Source organism: Acanthochromis polyacanthus, chromosome 3 (genome assembly GCF_021347895.1).
Source record: "Acanthochromis polyacanthus isolate Apoly-LR-REF ecotype Palm Island chromosome 3, KAUST_Apoly_ChrSc, whole genome shotgun sequence".
NCBI lineage: Eukaryota > Metazoa > Chordata > Actinopteri > Pomacentridae > Acanthochromis > Acanthochromis polyacanthus.
Window position 1 is genome coordinate 19117150 of NC_067115.1, and position 20614 is coordinate 19137763.

A 20614-nucleotide genomic window follows, 5' to 3' on the forward strand; every position below is an offset into this window, starting at 1 on the left:
TGACTGGGTTTTCAAAGGGTAGATTCAACAGTGTTCCCTCTCAGAAAGTGAATCCTACAGAGGTAGAAAACACAAAAGGAGCAGCACTGAATGTTTCTACTGAATAAACGATCAGGAAGGACACCTGGGAATCTGTGTACTGGGATATTTAGCGATGGACACACAAACTGGACACTTATCTCTCTGCACCAGCTTTGGTGGAGCTCAGTAGAGATGCTGAAGCATTTTTAGCGCTGAAACACAGAATTAATTTTACAGCAGGAAAGAACCACTGCTGTATAGCATGAGACTAACTCTCCTGCTAGAATCCAGACAAGAGGTTATATAATAAAATGTAGTGTAAACCTGTACATAGAGACATACAGGAAATCATACAGTACAGACTGCAGCTTTGGAAATTGTGCACATTGTATTCTTAATGTCAATTAATCATTAGCTGGTATTTGCATGCTCTGATGCATTTTATATATTTTGTCTGCACCACCTGCTTGTGTGATCACCTCAACCTGTAAAGCTCATGAAAAAAACGTTTCATAAATGTTGCATGTTTTGATGCAGTAATCATGCTTTTGATGTGGTGTGTAACATAGTGACACATGTGTTGCCTAATCTATATTGTTATTTTTACCTACAGTACAACACATCTGCTGCTGCATCTTAGCTGCAGTTTTATCTATTTCAATGTCAGAGGCATATATTTTCAAAAACTCCCTAATAAAGTGGCATTGTGCAGAGAAATGGCAGGAGATTTGTGGATACAAGCAGAAACAAAGGTCAGCGACCAGCTACACATTATCCAACACACACACACACACACACACACACACACACACACACACACACACACACACACACACACACACACACACACACACACACACACACACACACACACACACACACACACACACACACACACACACACACACACACACACACACACACACACACACAATATTAATCCTGCTACACTGCTTGCATCCAGATGGATGAGTGCAGAAGCAGCAGCCTCTGCTAAATTTTTAACAGCAGGGTTGATGCAAATTAGTGTTCAAAATATCTTGGGGATCAAACAGATTTGAGCGGGTTGCACAAGGTTACACACTTCTAAACACAGATCCCAAATCTTTTTAAAACACTCTGAAGATGGTGGTCTCTCTGAGGCACAGCAGGGGCTAAAAAAGAGGAACTGCTGCTGGCCTTCTGTCCTACAATGCCTGGGAAGGATTAATTAAGTATCAGCATGTGCTTTACCAAATACTAGATTGTTATTCAATATCTGAGATAAGACTGCGAAGCTAAATTGAAATATGATATGAGCTTGTGTGGGAGAGAAATGAAAAGGAAGCTTAGGGGATAGCAGATTTCTCTAAAAAAATGTTATTTTTTTTACCTGTCCACAGATCTGGAACAAACAACTTCTGAATGTTTTCTCCTTTCATCCTCTCTCTTAAAATGTCTGTGTCTCAGCTCAGGTGGGAAACGAGTCAAATAAAGAGAGAATTTTGACAAGAAGACATCAGCCACATTTGACACGCTGCAGCTGTGGGATTATTTTATAGATATGTACAAAAAAAAATCCCCTCTGTTGTAGAAATGGCTCAGTCCAATAAGACTGTTTTCTGTGTCATGCCTTGTCAACACACACGTACAAATACAGACTATTTCAGCCTGACAGGCAAAAACCCTGCAGTGGTTTTCCTCGTGGATGTGATTTTGTACTGCAGCCTACTGGATTGTCATCCAAACAAGTCTGACAAGTGATAAATGAGTAACGATGGGCGGGAGCTACTAAAGCGTAGGTGCTTTGGTGATGAGTATGTCTCACTGCCTCATAAACCTAATCAGCAGGTTTTCATTTAATGGGTACTACGCTACACTGTGTTAATGCTGGAATGTAGAAAAACAGGTGAGAAAAAAATGTTCCCACATTGAGGCTCCTCAATGGCTGTTCGTCTCAGGAGTGTGACCTCAGGTAAACTCTCCAGTGTTGCAACTTTTTGTGAACGGTTGATATCTCCTCACACACACACTCAATAGCCAGTTTATTAGGTACACCTTACTGATTTTATTGCATTCTAATACATGATTCCTGCAATAAATCCTCACTGCAAGGTATAAAAGAAGATATAAAATAACTACATAACTTGCTCCAAATTCCTGCAGTAGAAGATGCTGTACTTTCGCACAGCAATTCCATATGTTAAATGCTAACATTAGCATGGTAACTTGCTATTTACTGTTGGCATGCTAACACTTACCAGGCTGCAGTGATTAATGAATTAGTTGTTAACTATTCAATTAATCGCTTTGATAACTGATTAGTAAAAGCAACTTTTTTTTAAAGAGTCCAAATTCAACACCTTATATCTGAATATTTTCGGGTTGTGGACAAAACAAGACATTTAAGGGCATCATATTGGGCTGTATTAAACACTAATCAACATCCTTTACCGTTTTCTGATATTTTTAAAGACCAAACAACTAATCGGTTAATTGAGAAAATAATGGACAGATTAATTCACAGTAAACATAGTCTTTATTTGCAGCACTAACATTTACTATCACTATCAGCTGAGGCTAACTGAACTGTCATTAGTTACTTGGTCATATACTAAATGAAAGCATGGGATCTATTAAAAGATTGTGATGGTGCTCTATGGAAAGTCTGGAATAAGATGCGATTATTCCAGTGTCTGTACCAAATTTATTAGCAAAGCTATTCAGTGTTTCTCTCTAAATTAAAAACTGTCATCGTACTGTTGCCGCTAGGTTAAATAACAGGAGACTGCCAGTAGGATTCATCCTCTGGGGACTACAACTGTCTGAAGCAAAGTTTAAGGTGGTTCACAGAGTAGTTGTTGAGATATTTCAGTCTGGACCACAGTGGCAGAGCGCTCCATGACAAACACTGCCATCACTATAGACCCATTACTGCCACGGTTGAATATAAAATATATTGTACATTAAGGCAAAAAACCAACTTCTGTTTCTAGACATTAGAACAAATACTTATCGGTTCATAAAGGCACATACAGCACGGGTGGGTTCTGGCTGGTTTGTAACAGTAGAACAATTTCACATCTCCTTGTATCATTTGAATGGAGTCATCTCAAAATCATAACGACTGGACTCCTGGGGGAAAGCCACAGAAGTGGCCTCATGAATCAGCTGGCGTGACAGCTGGCACTGAACGCCCTGACCTTGCCGTGCGTGTCTGTGTGCGTGCCCCAACACCCACACAACGGTCCTTGCTGGCCAAATCCAATCCCATGCCACTTCCTGTGTGGCACCCCTCCCCTTTTCAAAACATTCCAGAGGGCAACATCTATCTCCTCGTCTCTGTCCACGCTCCAGGTTTCCTCCTCTGTCATTAACTCTGCTGCAGCAGCTTCATGGCACTGAGTGAGACACACATCTAATGAGGGATGCTAAGGACTGCAGACAAAATCTATTTTAAAACCCAACTAAATCTATAATAAAGAAAAAGCAGGTTATTATTTTGGTGGTTTATGACGGCAGATAATGTGCATGGTGCGTTTGTTTCGAAGGGATGTAGTCCTAATTGTCGACTCATGCACCTTCGCCACAGACACCAATTTAGTGTCTTAAATCATATTATCGCCAGCACTCCGACAGGCGTAATTACCAAGATTTTAAAGCTGTTGGAAGATAGTACATTACCGTCTTGGATGATGTGATTAAGTGGTTGGCTTTGCTGCAGATTAAGAAGCAACCTCACAAACAGCAGCCCACATGAAAAAGATAGAAAAACAACAGCAAACTTGCAGCAACAAAGCTCTGCTCCGCATCTCAGCTACGTTTGCTTGATCTGTGATTACAGACGTCTCATCTGCTCTCTTCAAACCAACAGCATGGGAACTGTCCCAGATCTTAATGGAATAATCACTACTGAGGTATTCGCCACAGGAAATGACGGCCTAAATGAAAGGGAAAACCCGGGAGCCGGAAAAAACACATTTTCCGGAAAGGTTCCTTATAATAGCTATATGAGTGCATATAGAGTCTGAGAATAGACAACTTTCTTAGTTTTATGTGACAGCGCTCCTCCACAGTCAGCACTGTGACAGCTTCTATTAACACAGATGAGGGTTTAATGGTAAACTTGAAAAGCAATTTTCCTCAGTGAAAATCTTTTTTTTTTCCATCATCTTCTGTCTTTTTACTAAAAGCAAAACAAACCAGGGGCAATTTCTGAACATGTACTGTATGTGTTTTAGGTATAAAACTGCATTATACTCTCACAGACCATTTTATTAGGTACATCTGTAAAATCTATTGCAATTCAATACAAGATACTACTTTAACCTACTAACATACAGGCAGGAGGCAATATATTAGGAACATTATTAAACGTATTGCACTCCAGTGCACCAACATCACAAACAATAACCTCAATAATAAACATAAAGCAGAACCATCAGTGTTTGGACAAATAATGTAGGAGTCTCGTAAAAAAAAGAATTTGAGACAGATCTGTTGTATTGACACTGAATTAGATTTTAGAGCACGACTGATACATCGTTTGGCCAGCATTATGTCAGAAATATATCGTAATATCAAAATTTTCTTTACACAGCATAGCACATAAAATGATGTTTGCTATAATTTAGAAATGCATCACACAGTTTGTCCAGCCAAGGAGCCACATTTATTTATTTATTTATTTATTTTACAATATGTTTAACTGTGTATGCAGCAAATGTAGCAGAGTACGTAACACAGCTGAGCAGATGATGGTGTGCAGTCAAGCTTTGTCTCGATGGTAAGTTGTTAATTAAAATTTCAATATTAGATTTTCTTACTCCCTAAAATCTGCAGCTTCACTAATCCATTGTCAGGGTCTATAAGTTCTCACAGTTATACGAAATAAACTACAGTGTATTTAGTTGTTGATATTCAGAATGTTCTGATATTTCAGGTTATACAAGTCAAGGGAAACTCAGCTTGTTTTAGAGAAAATATCTATGACCTTACACAGTCATGATTATTTGAAGTGTAACCACTTCCTGGCGACTCACACTGACTCAAAGATGACTTACGTCAGTCAGTCACACTGGTGTCTCGCTTCTCCAAATCAGCCCTCCAACTGACAGTGAAGCATGACAAAGCATTAACCGTCTGTGATTAAAAAGTGATGCTGCATTCTTGATTAAAAACTGCAAGAAGTCCCAAGCTTTCATCACACTCAGCTGAGCCCACACCACACCGCTCAGCCGGCATAAATTTGCAACTCCGATGGGACCAGTCACCTTCTGTCAAAATGTGGCGTCATTAGGGAGTTAAACAGAGAAAGAGAGACATCACAACATATTTTGCTTTATGTCTGGATGTGCATTTCACGAGAACACAACATGTAAACATTCACAGCACAGAGTGAAACAAGTCTGTGTTCGATTAAGATGCTGTGGCATGATTTCAAGAGAGCCATTCACACCAGACATCTCAAGAATATTGCTGAAGTGAAGCAGTTTTGTAAAGAGGAGTGGTGCAAAAGTCCTCCTGACTGTTGTGCAGGTCAGATCTGCACCTACAGGAACCGTTTGGTTGAGGTTATATGGCTGTCAAAGGAGGGTCAACCAGTTATGAAATCCAAAGGTTCACAAACTTTTTCCACCTTGCACTGTGAATGTTTACATGCTGTGTTCAATAAAAACATGAAAACTTATAATTTTTGTGTGGTATTAGTTTAAGCAGACTGTGCTTGTCTGTTGTTGTGACTTGGAAGAAGATCAGAACACATTTTCTGACCAATTTATGCAGAAACTTAAGTAATCCCAAAAGGTTCACATACTTTTTCTTGCAACTGTATTTAACAAAGCTACAGATTTAAGAGAAACATGCAAAAGACGGATGCTTGATTCAGAAACAGAAAGTAAATAGCATCTACTGCATTATGACAGTCATTTGAAAACTGTCTCTCGTTGCTGACTCATCTCTAAAGTCGAGAACCGTTGTGTTAAGTAGTTAAAAAACACATATTCTTGCACTTTTATGTGCTCACTGGTTTGACACTGTCTGCAGCATATGGTGCTTCTACATCATCCTGTGTGTAATGCTCCTTTCCTCACATGGATGTCGACTAAAAATAAAAGAGGATGTTGCAGTTTTGTTGTAACAGCTGTAATAGTTACGTTTTTTATTCTTCTTACGATACAACAGACCAAGAGCAAAGGAAATGTGGTGCCCATTCATTCCAGCCCACAGGGTCGTGTCGTACTGTAGACTGTGCTTATGTTTCAGCCTGTTGCTCACTAGTGATGTGGGCTCTAAGCCTTGACAAACACCCATTAGGAGGGAATCCAGTTTCCACATTTAAGGGATTAACGGATTAACATGTATTTGACCTGCCGCTTATACTTTCCAAACCTCCCTGTAATATGACAGATATGTCCAATCACAATCTGCTGAATGCTATCTGTGTCTCGGGTCAGTTAAGGGCAAAAGTCTGATGTGTGAGCAGGAAATCTGTTCAGCTAAGCACCAAAAGCCAAAGAAATAAAGGCGCGATCACGAAAACAAAAAAAAAGGCAGCTTCGTTATTTGAAGCCGAGTAAAAAGTTTAAAGTGCAATGAAAAATGTGCAAAAATCCCCATGTTCTCTATCCGTGTCATCTTTTAGCTACGGCTTCTGAATTTGCTAAAATCCTAAAAAACATTCTGTTTTGCAGCTACCAGTTCATTTGATAGCAGTGCAATGTTGAGCCTCTAAACCCAACTTCATGTGCATGCTGTAGTTAACTACATACCAACTGCAACCTCATGATAGCAATTTAGAGATACAGCATAATGTCTGGAGTGTATCCATCACCGCTAGAGGTTTAGTTCTGGATGATCTTACCCTCAAATGTTAGATCAGTTGTAGCATCATGCTTTATCTGGGGCTGCAAATCAATGTGGACCTGGACATGTACAACTTATTAAATTATACACTGTGTTTTTATTGTAGTGTTGCTCGTTCCAATGTGGCACCTAACTAATGTATTTACTTAAGGACAATTCTGAGGTACTTTACTTAAGAATTTCCATTTTCTGCAAATCTGTTCTTCTACTATGCTACATTTCAGATTAAAGTAATGTACTTTTTAGACCTCTTGATTTATTTGACAGCTACAGTCACTTGTTACAATGCAGAATAAGAATTTACACACAAAATAAACGATCACTTTGTAAACGTCATTAATTGTAATATACTTTTTTTACCCAACAGAATATAGATAAAAACTAAACTAAACGAAAATGACAGTTAAATAACAGCATGTTTTAAGATTTTTGATACTTTAAATGTCAATACACTGTGCTGATTATACTTCTGTACTTTTAGCCACACTTCAAACACAAGCTTTCCACTTATTTTTGGATATTGTTATGCTAGTATTTACTAAGGTAAAACATATGAACATTTAATAATTTCTTAATTTCTTATTCTTAAACTATACTTCACTTTATGATGTCAATGGCTACAAAATAAGAATGCAATTAGTAATTGTTAGAGTCATTTAATTTTTTAAATTTATTCAAATATAATTGACAGGCTCGATTTTATTGTACTGTTCTCATCTGATCATAAATGGAACACAGTTTCATACTGCTTGTGTGTACAAACGTTAATGATGTTAAATCTCTGAACACAGATTTAAAAGACATGTTGTCTCTAAAACATAAAATAAAATTGGCAAAATTACAGAATTTTTCAGAGCCAGAAATTGTAGAAATAGAAAAAATCATTAGATTTTCAGTTTTTTGACAGTCCTTGAACTAACTATCTGTGGCACGGCATTCTGGTGGAAAACTTAACCAGTCTAAGTAATATTTTTTCAGATTTCACAAAAAAAATTACCAAAAATAAATCATCTTACCCCAGTAATGGGAAACGTGGGGATTTGGAAAAAAGTCATACATAATTGCTGTTTCTTTTCCATTTTTATCCCCCGCCACCACGAAGTAGAAAGGGGGATATAGGTTTGGCCTCCGTCCATGCTTCCGTCCCTCCCTCCCTCCGTCCGTCCGTCCGTCCGAGTTGAAGGGGACAGCTTTTCTTGGAAACTATTACAGCTAGGATTACGAAATTTAGTGTGTAGCTTCACACCATGGACACCTTGATCAAGTTCGAAAATGAGACCTGTGCGATAATATTTAACAGAGTTATGGCCCTTTATCACTATTTTGGATATAGACTCATTGACGTCACATGTGGCGGGGGATATTGATGACCATGTCGTCTTGTTGTATGATAAATCCATTTTTATTTTGTCTTCTTTTAATGTTTTATGGCATTATAACTGCACAGAAGACATTTTTGTGTCCTCTCTCCTCCTAGCCATGGTTGTTCTGTTTCCATGGAGGTTCAGTACTTTATATTGCAGTGAAAAATGAGCCAAAAGTGGGTAAAAATGCAACAGGACAGTCAATTTAAGAACGATAACATGTGCCAATCCTCTATTTTGATGTTTTAGGGTGGTACTACCTTTTGTTTGCAGACTGTAGCTTTAAGCAAAACCTGATCCTACCTTATTCCACTGTCTCTTACTGCAGTAGTATTTTAGGTGCAGAGCGGTGATAACTCTTAATGCTGTCTGTAAATCAAAGAGTGGAAGCTGCTCAAGCACACAAGCGAATTTTTGCTGAGCCAGAACCACAATGGGTGTGGAAGGCGGAGGAGGAGGAGGTGGCAGTGGTTAGCCTTCTGTAGATCTATATTAAGTACGGCAAAGAGTTTACGACATTGAGGTTTGAATTAAAATCACTTTGCACCGTCTGTTATGCAGTTGTCCATACAGTATCAACCGCTCTGTTATAAAGACTTGGATGTATTGTGAGGTAAAGAGAAAGGTCGGGAAAGCAGAGAGAGAGGATGCAACTACCGTCTGTCTCTGCGTTCCATATGGGTATTTTAGGCCTCGGGGTCGGATTAGGAAGAAGAGGTTAGGCTGCTGCAGGAAAACGAACTCCAAAGAAAAAAAAATGCAAAAGTAAGTCGATACACTAATTTAACGTTCAGTTTTCCTTCTATGGTGACTGGAGCTTAAATTCTTAATTAACGTCACCCACACTGGAAACTTGTTCCACTGTTTACTTCTTGCAACTATTAACAAGGGAGCAAAACATGATATTACTGTGAACTGTAAGAAACGATTTTATACATAGAAAATGTGCGGTGTGTCATCATATGGAAGAAATGTATCCCCCACCATAAAAAAACCACAACCACATGTTCTTTCACCAGGCAGTGAGTGACTTTCTCATAGGTGAACCAGCCCCTCTGCAGGCTGAATGGTCAATTAGTGGTTGTTGTTGTCGGCGTATCACAGACTGACTTGACAGGCCTTTTCTGAGAATAGAAAAGTGGGTGAACACTGAATATGTTCTATGCCTCCTGGTATAATGTACAGTTAGTCATTCCCTATTTTAAGATATGGAAGAATGAGAAACGGGGCAGAAGTTTGATAGGGCTTCCTTGGAGTGTGCTTTGCCAGATTTTAGTGTTGTACTACATTGTTTGGATTTGCCTGGGGTAAAAGAGAGAGGGCAGGATGTAGCCATTACATAGACAAAGCTGCCGTGAGTCCCCAGAGTGACGGAGAGCTCCGTAGAGACACAACGAGAGGCTGAATCAGACTTCTCGACAGCACATCAAATTCCATCGCAGCGTATGTGTGTGAGGAGGAGTCCTGAGGGAGAGGACTGCTGCTACCACTGCTGTCCGACTGCACACACAAACGCCTCTAATACTGCAGAGGGAACACATATGAAACTATGCTCATGTACGTCTTGTTGCCTGATCATTTTTTATCTTTACTAGCCACAAGACGTACAATGTAATGTGAGAAAATGTGTAGTTTCACTTCCCAGAATTAGAAGTGTTATTCCGGTCTGCAGTGTAAGACTGATTAATCACACGGGTGTGATCTTTCACGGAACAGTTTGTCACTAAGCTCCTCTTTTGAAATGTGTGCTTTCATGACACTACCTTTTAGTGGTATGCATTATCTGGACCACTCACACTCATCACCTTTACACAAAGAAACACTCAAAGACGCACCACAGTTTCAGCCCTGAAATCTCCAGTATGTGGGACTTCAGCTCTTGACCTACAGTATAGTGTATGTGTGGTTAACACGGATGAGACAAAGCTAAGAAAAGCTAAAGAGGGTTAAAAATTACCCATGCTGTACTGGTTTGTGTTATTGATTTTTTTAGATACAATTACAGTATATATATATATATATATATATACATATATATATATATGAATATTTGAAGACCAAATCAGGCGACAATATATAAAATTTAAACAGAGATTAGGTAAAAGTGATTCATACAAAATGCAAAAACTCTTTCTAAATCTTGAAATCCACAGAAGTCAGAGATAACTATAGTGGTGATAATAACAGCATCACAGCCATGAGGCATTTGGTTAACAACTCACAGCAGAAATTCTCCTATTCTAACTTAGTAGAACGCTTTAATATGCCAAGCATTAGTTTTTCTCCCATTCAAAAGTTCTGTGTGGGATTGATAATTATCTTAGGTGTCTTTTTATTTCCACTTCAGGCCACAAAAATATATATATATTTCAGATTCATGTTCAAGAATAATGTACTAGCAAACAGAACTGCAACAATTAATCAAATATTCAATTAGGAGTCTACTAATACATTAATCAGCAACTATTTAGATCGTTATTCATAGCAACAGGTTTGAGTAATTTAAGTAAAAAAAAAGTCAAAATTTTCTGATTCCAACTAGTTAAATGTGATTTTACTTTGTTTTCTTTGATTCTCTTTGACAGTAAACTGAATATCTTTGAGTTCTGGACAAAACAAGAGATTTGATGACGTCTTCTTAAGCTGTGGAAAACATTGCTCATGATTTTTTTTTACAGTTTTATCTACCAAACAACTAATGAATTAATCAATAAAAAAAATAACAAATTATCTGACAATGAAAATAATTTATTGTAGCCCTACTACCAAATTTTCCAACTCATCACACTTCCAGTTTGTCTAAAAATCTTAAAATCAGAATTCAGGCAGGCTAACTTTTCACATCAATAATCATCACTGGTTTACAAAATATAACACTATTTTTCTGCTGGTACTTCTGAAATTGTTTATAATAGAGGATCCAAGCCATTGTCCTAGCTTCAACTCTGTCTCGGCCAGAAGTAATGTATTAGTAATAGCATCGACTGGCTGAGTGAGGCCTGGATTTTGCTGCTAAAAGAAGCAATGCCAGCTCCCCTGAGAACCGGGAGAAATAAGGTACCTCTTATCAGATTTTCCATCACTGTCGTTTCCATGGTTTCACACTTTCACTAACAGCCATATTCACTTATGGTGCATTAGCACAAATCAGGGTCCCTGTGATGATTCAAAAAGCTGTTAAGAACAAAAATTAAACTCGGTGTGTCACTTCTGTACCACCTCCACACCTTACATCCTGGCTTCAGTTAAAGAGAATAATAATGTCAATTAACAGTGCGGTTTCTTCTACGCATACAGCACATTAATGGCTTCATACTGTCACTGATGACAATGGCGGTCTCCTTGGAAAGCAAACTAGAAAGGAGGTCACAGCTGTAGCAGAGTCTGAGAGCAGAGTCTCTGTCATGTATTGGATAGAGAGGGATGAAGAAACTGCTTTGTTCATAGTGTCCCGTGCTGAGATGATGAAATATCCGACAGTGGAAGCAGAAAAAGCAAATTTATCCAAACAACATGGCACTATCAGCAGTGTCTTAAAAAGAACACTGATGATTCTCAGCCCTGGAGCTGAGAGGCCAACTCTGCACCCATGTCCACTGACTATTCCCACTGAGACTAATCTTTTCTGGTACTTAGATACTGCAACGACACTGAGAAAAAAAGACCCAAAATAAAGCATTTTCACATTTCCACTGCTTCAACCTGACAAACAGTTCACACTTGGGATTCTGTACGATGGAAGAAGGACTGGACTGCGAATGTTAATTCCTTCACCAAATTAGTGCAAAAGCTGTATGACTATAGGCAGCAGAGCAGAATGTTTTACAAGTATCCTGAGGCTGAATACCTGATATATCTTGTATCTACACAAATGGAATGTTATCGACCGTTTCTACCCGATGTGAACACACAGAAGCAGTTGTATAAAATATGGTCACTGTGTTTACCACCTTGGCCATTCATATGAAGGTTAGTCAGATTTAAATAGGCATATTATATGCTGCCGGCTTAGTGTGTTTACTGGAAGTGCATCTAAAAGATGTAGCAGGGTTTGCCAGGGACAGTCCACATGGAGCCAGCAATGTCATGGAAGACAGAGTGTGCCAGGACGAGCTCGGTCTCAGCCATTTACATTTTGTCTGCTGGGTCTAAGGACACAATAACTCTCTCTCTCTATGACCCACTCCACTGGTTGTACAGAACACAATGTGGCCCAATTCTTTCATGTTGGGGCTGCTGTTAGGACAAATCTGCCTACATAATATCAGCCTCAAAATTTAGACATACACTACCGTTCAAAAGTTTTTGGTCATTTAGAAATGCTCTTATTTTAAAAAGAAAAGCAGTTTCTACAATAAAGGTAATATTAAATTAATCAGAAATACAGTCTAGACATTATTAATGTGGTAAATGACTATTCTAGCTGGAAACGGCTGATTTGTAACAGAATATCTCCATAGGGGTACAGAGGAACATTTCCAGCAACCATCACTCCTGTGTTCTAATGCTGCATTGTGTTAGTTAATGGTGTTGAAAGACTGATTGATGATTAGAAGACCCTTGTGCAATTATATTAGTACATGGATAAAAGTGTGAGTTTTCATGGAAAACATGAAATTGCATGGATGACCCCACATTTTTGAACAGTAGTGCATAAAAGCCTCAACTATTATAAAATTTGGTAGCTTTTGCCAAATCCACTAAACTTTACTTACAAAACTTTTTTATTTATCTGTGATTTTGCCTCCGAGAAAACCATTTCTGTATACAAAATGCTTTTATAGTTGCCTCTAACAACAGTAAAATAAGAACAAAAGAGGATAAGACATTACTGTTGTTTTTTAAAAGATACATTTACCTATCCTTAGCACTGACAAATGTCAGCCTTTTTCAAATACAGTTCACATTGTCTCACTACACCACCACTGCCACTACTTCAGTACTTCCTCCTGAAGTGTCTAAAATAATCTCAGCACTTATACTTTAGAACTATAATAAAGGCGCACATGAACATTCAAAATCACAGTTATTAAACGTAAATCCCACCTCATCTGCTCTACTTCAAGATTTATTTGCACACAAAACTTTTAGTAAGTTCAGAGCAGTAACATGGCACATTAAGTACACCTGACAGTAATTCTATGTAGCTTCTCTTATTACTTATATTACATTAAGTGTGCTAGTTTTAAATTAAGACCCCAATGTACCTTCATGACCCCAATCTACCTTCATGTTTAAACATAACTGTACATCTGACTTGTGAATTTAGCATTTTAGGCTATATCAGCTTGATAATTGACAATTGACTTAACATTTAAAAACTTATATCAAGCTCACATGAGATTTGTGATTATGTAAACTGAACAAAGTTTTGATGTCATTTTGATGGTTTGGGACATTTGTTTAATTTCTACACTAAAATCTTGTCTCATAGATAAATTAGGATCTCTTGTGTATAAAGGCTGATATATTCAGTGCTTATCAGACAGTCTTGTATCTACTAAGCAGGTCACTGTGGCTACACATCAGTATGGGAAATACAGATCTGGTATTTTTAATACAGTGTTTCTTCTCAAAATGACCATAATAGCAGTGATGCTGTATCTTGATGGTGTTTTGTCATCAGATATATTCAAACCCCTGATGAATTGATTCCCATTTACTGGTAATGTGCTGAAATTCACTGCCATTGGATGGCAGGAGTCAAGCACTCTAGTCAGATGATAATCAACTGTGGCTGTTTTGATCAATACTAGTAACCTCTCTGCCTGCTGTGATCTGACCCATGATAAAGCCTCCTTTTCACAGATGGATTTGATCTTTCTATTGGCAGCCTACGATCAATACTATTTATACAAAACTGTCAGTGCCTCTGAGTTGTCAGCTGTAACTGTCAGAGCACAGATGAATTTATGGGGAGCTTGAGTCAACGGCCTGATACACTGGAATGAACAGAGAAGCGGTATTGGCTGACATGAGTCACCTTACTGTCCTGGTTTAAAACTTTCTCTTGAACACACCACGCAGCCAACCGCTGGCTGACATGACACGTAGTATATTCTGCACTTCCTCTCCCTGCGAGGAAACAACCCGTCATCCAGCAGGCCAAAATCATTTCAAAAAGTCAAACAAGGCAAACTAACCATTTCCACGCTAATATCAATGAAAACAGTCTATTTGGAATACACAGAGTGTTTTTAGATAAGAAACTGTAACAACAGTGCTTTAAAATGTTTCATTGCAATGATGTGAAAGACATTTTCAGCTCTGACCCCCAAAAATTGTAAAACAAACAAAGCAAAATAAAAACACAAGAGACATCTGACGGCTTGCTGGGTCACGGCTTTAACAGATGTGTGGATAAATTACCATTATCATGCAAACTAGTATTGATGCCCTGAGCAGCAAAGCTGAGTCAGTGACAACTATTAGTGCAGAGAAGCAAAGCTGAGCATCCTGAGCATGTCAAACATAACGAACATCTGTTTGTGGGTTTTATATCCAAGAAGACCAAATACTGACGGAAAGATCAGAAGGATCAGTCTTGGATAAGGTGCCTTTTGGGATATCAATATAGAAAGAATATACTGTATATGGCATAAATCCAAGACTGTTGTAATTCTCTCAGGCAGCGTTTAAATCCAGATGTGGAGTTTCAGCTTCAGCATGTCTGCACCTGTCACAGTCAAATGGATCTGGATAAAACAGATGCTTTCTCAATACAGCAGAAGTCAAACCAGTGACACAGGCGTCAGTATTAATGAAGAGGTCACACAGGCTGCTCTGACCTCACTTAGACTAATGATTCGGATGCAGAGCTCCTGAACATGATTTAGCACGGTTCACAAGGCCTCCGGCATAATGAGTAACTAACTCCAGACTGCCTTTTAGACTGAAATCATATCGCCACATTCTACAGATACCAAAAACCCCTGCAGCCTCAATGAGGTTTGAAATTAACAGCAGTGACCATGAAAATGCTGAGAAATGTAACACTTCAGCAGGTAGTCCAGAAGTGGAAATATAGGCAGCCCACATTTTCGCTTAGAATTTGTGGTTCTCTTTGACTCTGAGTCCTTCACCGAGTTTGCACAGTCACAATAAAGATAAAGACCTTAATCAATGACTTTGGGACTGCCAACTGCACTTAGTATGGTCGTAATTAATGACTATATTCATTATTGATTATTTTTTGTGATTAACTGAAAAATACAGACCCCAAAAGTTCCCACACTCCAAAGCAACATCTTCATTTTGCTTGTTTTTTTCAACCAAAGCTCAAATATAATTAGATTACTATAATTTAAGAAAAGGCAAATCTTCTCATTTGAGTGTCTAGAACCAACAAAGTTTGGATCATTTTGCACAGAATTTATTTCGAATAAACCAATGAGGGTAGAATAGGTGAAGTAATGGACACATTTGTGTTTGGTTCCCAACATCTCAGGTTACACAGCTGGCATTCGAATCACAGTATGTTTCAAAGCAAATAATACTGTCTAGAGTTACTAAAATTCAGCTCTTTCCCCTTCCGACAATCACAGGCAGTACAGAATTGCAGCATATTTTGTCTCGTTAAAAATACATTTGTGCAAATGGGAAAATGCTAACTGGGTCACAGTGTGCCAGTGATACTATGGCTGTGTGGAGGGAAAAACTTTGTGTGCGGCAAAAGTAAAACAAAAGTTTTTGGATGAATCAGGACAGCTTGGTGAGGAGGACAAATAATGAGACAGCTTCTCCTCAGAAATCTCCAATTACAGAATGCTTCCCACTCAAGTAATTATACCTCATGGCATTGCATGAACTGGCAGCAGTAATATGCCCCGTAGTTCTCAGGTGTCCTTTCTGTTAAATAGGTGTGTTTGCAGACTGGAGATACTGAAATGTGACTCGCTATACCAGACCGGAGCTATTGCATAATTCATATAAGGAGCAGGCAAAAGATAATGACAAACCAGAGCTGATAAGACACAAACGTCCAAGAAGGATACACCTCTGACATGTTTTTCAACTTTCTTTCGTATTAAAAATGGAAGCTTTAATTCCAGAGTTGCTGAAATGCGATGCTGCTTCAGAATGTCCTGTTGTTTTATTCATTCAGATGAAGGTTAAAGGTAACAAAGCCAGAGCTGATAAAGTGGCAAGCAACCAGTTCTGAAGGCAACACAAAGAAAAGATACTTTCAGCTAATTAATAGCTGCCGGAAACGTTAAATGATGCAAGAATAAATCCAGAAAGACCAGTTTGCCAACCTCAATGGGTGGCATTATCAGAATTCCTCACGGAAACGGTAATAGACAGTTCCTTAGAGTTTAGGGAGTTGAGACAGATTTTCAAAAATGCAAATATAATACAAACACAGTTATAATTTAAAAAAACTGATTAACTGAGGAGCTGCACATTTAAATTGCATTTTTATTCAAATACGATTGACATTTAGAATTAACCTAACAAGTTTAAATATTGAGATGAAGAACCTAGAAGGTGATGAATGATATGAATTTACCTGAATAGTTTAAATATTATGGCGTACAACCCTATAAAAATTATATAAAATACAACTTTACTCAACGAATACAAACATTAAGGCTAAAATCCTAGAGTGTGAAAAAAATATAAAGATTAACCTACAATAACAATAAGGAAGATTATCCAGACTAATGTAAATATTAATGATAAGGCCCTACAGTATAATTAATAATAGAGGTTATCCTGACTATTTAAATGTTAAGGCTAAAACACAACAGTATTTCTAATCATGAAGATTATCCTGACTAATTTAAATATTAAAGCTAAGACCCTAAAATATAACGAATCATAAAGGTTAACCCAAACATTCAATATTAAGGCTCATGAAATACAGCAACAAAATATAAAGATTAATCTTGCCAATATAAATAATAATAATAATCCATGCAGTCATAATTATACTGACTACATTAAATATTAAGGCTAAGATCCTATAGTATTAATAACTATGGCGTTTAATTGGATTAATCTAAATTTACAACCCTACAAAAATATACACGAAAACCCAATAAATCCAAGGATTTTTGCTTTGATTATATTGTTTTCTCTCATTTTTTCTGTTATTTTTCTTCTATGTCCTTTAAGGTAACACACCTGCATAATCTTGTGGTATGGTGTACAGAGGGGCCACATGAGCTAGCTTAGCATTTAGTATTTAAGTAATGTGTATATGTGGTATATTTTTGTAATGAATTCCACAGAAACAGCCTGCTAACCGAAGGAGGGTAAAACTGGGGCTAACCGCTCATTTCCTCTCCGAGAATCGAGTCGAGGTTACTTTTTCGCATTTTCACTTCTTGAACAGACTGAAAAGTGTAAAAACCCACGTTAGCCTCACTGAACCACGGTTTCATCACTGAACAGACCTGAGTCTACCTGCAGTTTCCGTCCCGTTGCTCCCTAATACACCTGTGCGGGGAAAGTACAGCGGACGGACGCTGTACTTTCTCCGCCGGTTGCTAACCAACACTCACCGTCTCTAAGCTGCTGTTGCCGGGCAGCGCGTTCTCGGACGGCCCGAGCCCACTTCTCCGCTTCCTCCAGGTTGGCGCGCGGGTCTTGGAGCGCCGCGAGCCGAAAGCACTGCTCCACTCTCTGGCGCGAGACCCCGGAACTCATCCAGCGTCGCCGCAGCGGGTAGAAGTAGGCGGCCAGGTACGCCGCCGGGTCCGCGTTGTCATCTTCCCGGTAAGCCCGGCAGCCGATGCACTCCTTCAGGCTGAGCGTCACCTTGTTCCGCCCGACAGGTGCCGACGTGAGCCGCTGGACGACGAGCTCCTTCTCGGTCAGGTTCACGGAGCACCTGACTTTTCGGTTACTAGTGAGCGTGTATTCCCCGTACAGAGTGACCAGGCTGATGCCGGTGTTGTGGTCCGGTTCGGTCCTCCTGTGATCCATCATCCTGAGCGGACGCCGGACTCGGGAAGACCGGGACGCAGGGAGGGGGATCCGGGATACAGCAGCAGCAGCCACTCTGTCACATAGCTAACCGCCTGGATGTTGCGAGCAAAGTGGAGAGAACAAGACTGCGACTGACAGCCTGCTGCCCGGACACGTGTCAACACTACCGCAGTCCAACACTCCATATCCGGTCACATTTCATAATAAGAGCCACTCTCACCAGCTGTGAGGGGAGCTACCAGGCGTAAACGTCAACGTAACGTCAACGTAACGTCAACGTAAACGTCACCCGTTGGTTTCAACGGCGAGAAAATGAAGCCCGGATTTTGCTACTTCCTGGTCGCTGTTTTGGATTTTTTGGAGCCAGTGACGTAAAAAGCGTCATCAAACAGACTGGACCAGAGAGCAACTAGGGGCAGGATTGGCTGAGAACTCTCTTATCCCGCCCACGTTTTACCGCAGAGGCTTCTGTTGCTGTCTATCAAGTATAGCCACGCCCCCTGGCTCCGCCAACTTTAACGATTTATTTAAAATTCAGTATTGATTTATTTTAAGATCAGCCACCTGATCTCTCATTTTGACCATGAAAACTAACAGGAAAAAATCCTGAGCTGTAGAAAATCAGTCTATCAAATTTTATTTTTTCCAAAAATGAATTGGGGTCTATGGAGCAAAAGCTTTTTGGAGCCAACCCTAGCGGACGGCGGGATATTGCAAGTTTTTGACACTTCCGGGTGGACTTCAATTCTGGAGCCAGATGCTACGTCCACTATATATACAGTCTATGGGAGCTACCTGCGACGACACTGGAGATACAGAGCTCATTATTACGCGACGATCAGATAACGTTTGTCTGTCTGTCTGTCTGTCTGTCTGTCTGTCTGTGTAAATTATTACTCAAAAACGGAACAATGGATTTAGATTGAATTTTCAGGGAAGGTCAGAAATGACACAAGGACCACCTGATTAGATTTTGGCAGTGATCTGGCTTATAGTCTGGATCCACAGGTTTGTTAAAGATTTCTGTATTATTGTGAGATATTGGCACGGCATCACTGTAACTATGACAACAAGTGAACACTGCCTGCTGGCGATCACATGATTACGATCCTACTAAAAATCAACTGCTGCAGACTTATCGAGACTTATTCATTGGAAATCATGAAGGAACAATTGATTGATTGAATTGTGTGTTTCTGAGTCCCATCAATTCATATTTAGGTCACATGATTTGATATCCATACATAATAACACACGCCTGTTCCCAACATAAGGTAATTTTTTATTAAATATTTCATCCATCAAAAATGCTACAATAACTGAGCATCCTTAGCGGAGTACTGCACTCTCTGAGTGCTTTTCCTGTTTTTCTTTCAATTCAGGGGGTTTAGTAACTTGGTGGGAGTTTGATATTAATTTATTAAAAACACTCATAGTGATAATAACTCATAATGTTGAACCTATATATTTAGACTATCTACTTAATATTGATTTAAAATATCTACATATTCATATGTTTGTGTGTTTATACCGCTCTGTCCATACTGTTAATGGTGTTTATGCCGTAATGTTCTGTGGATACCATACTATAAAGAATGCACTTTACAGTTGCTTTTGCACTTCTGGTTAGATGCCAAACTGGATATACTTGGAATAGAATAGAATAGAATAAAATAGAATAGAACAGAATAGAATAGAGTTTTGTTGCCATTTGTACAGGTACATTACAGTTCAGGTGCACTGGAATTCTCTGTGGGTTTTCTCAAGTCAGTTTTATATGAAAGCAAAATTTAAATAAGATAATGAAAAAGGCAAGAGCAGTAACAACAAGAAAAAATACAAATATGCATTATAAAAATAAAAGAAGTATATATTAGACACCAAACACTTTGTGTAAAAAACAACAAAGTTTAAAAAATAGATACCCTGAGATTGAAATTGCACTTCTTAGTAATGACAATAAAGTTGAATCTAATCTAAAAGAAAGAAACAGAGCAAATAAAGCTTAGAGGATTATAACAGACAAATGAATTCCAATGAAAAAAAATCATAAATGCAGCATGAAAATCGTCTTTTATCCTGATTCAGAGAAAAAGTCAAAAGTTTCATTTCTATTGTGATTCGAAAAGGGTTAAAAATGTAACCAATTGTGGACAAGAAGGTGTTCAACTGGTGACAAATTCTCAACCACTGAGTTAATTTATTTCCTATTTTATCAGCTTTATTCAAAAGACATGATGCCATGGATGACAATAGGGAGCTGAGAACATATTTTTGCTGTGCTGGACGCTAGCATGTTGGTTAGGGCCACAGCCAGGTACTGAATGTGCACAACTTCACCTTCCATCTAATAAAGACAGCATGGTACGACACACAATCTGTAGCGCTGGATGGACATGTCCCCTGAAGTGTCCATCAACTCCACGGACCCCTTCACAAACAGTGGGATGACA

At 38.8% G+C, this 20614-nt stretch overlaps 1 protein-coding gene across 1 annotated transcript in view; it reads right to left on the minus strand.

The window, feature by feature from the left end:
• The window catches only part of LOC110959820 (sphingosine kinase 1), a 46068-nt gene extending 27722 nt beyond the window's left edge, over positions 1 to 18346 (minus strand). Inside the window, exon 1 of the mRNA XM_022206807.2 lies at positions 17735 to 18346. Within this exon, the coding sequence (XP_022062499.2) occupies positions 17735 to 18161 (427 nt within the window). The 5' untranslated portion in view covers positions 18162 to 18346. The remainder of the gene's footprint in view (positions 1 to 17734) is intronic.
• Between the last annotated feature and the right edge of the window lie 2268 nt (positions 18347 to 20614).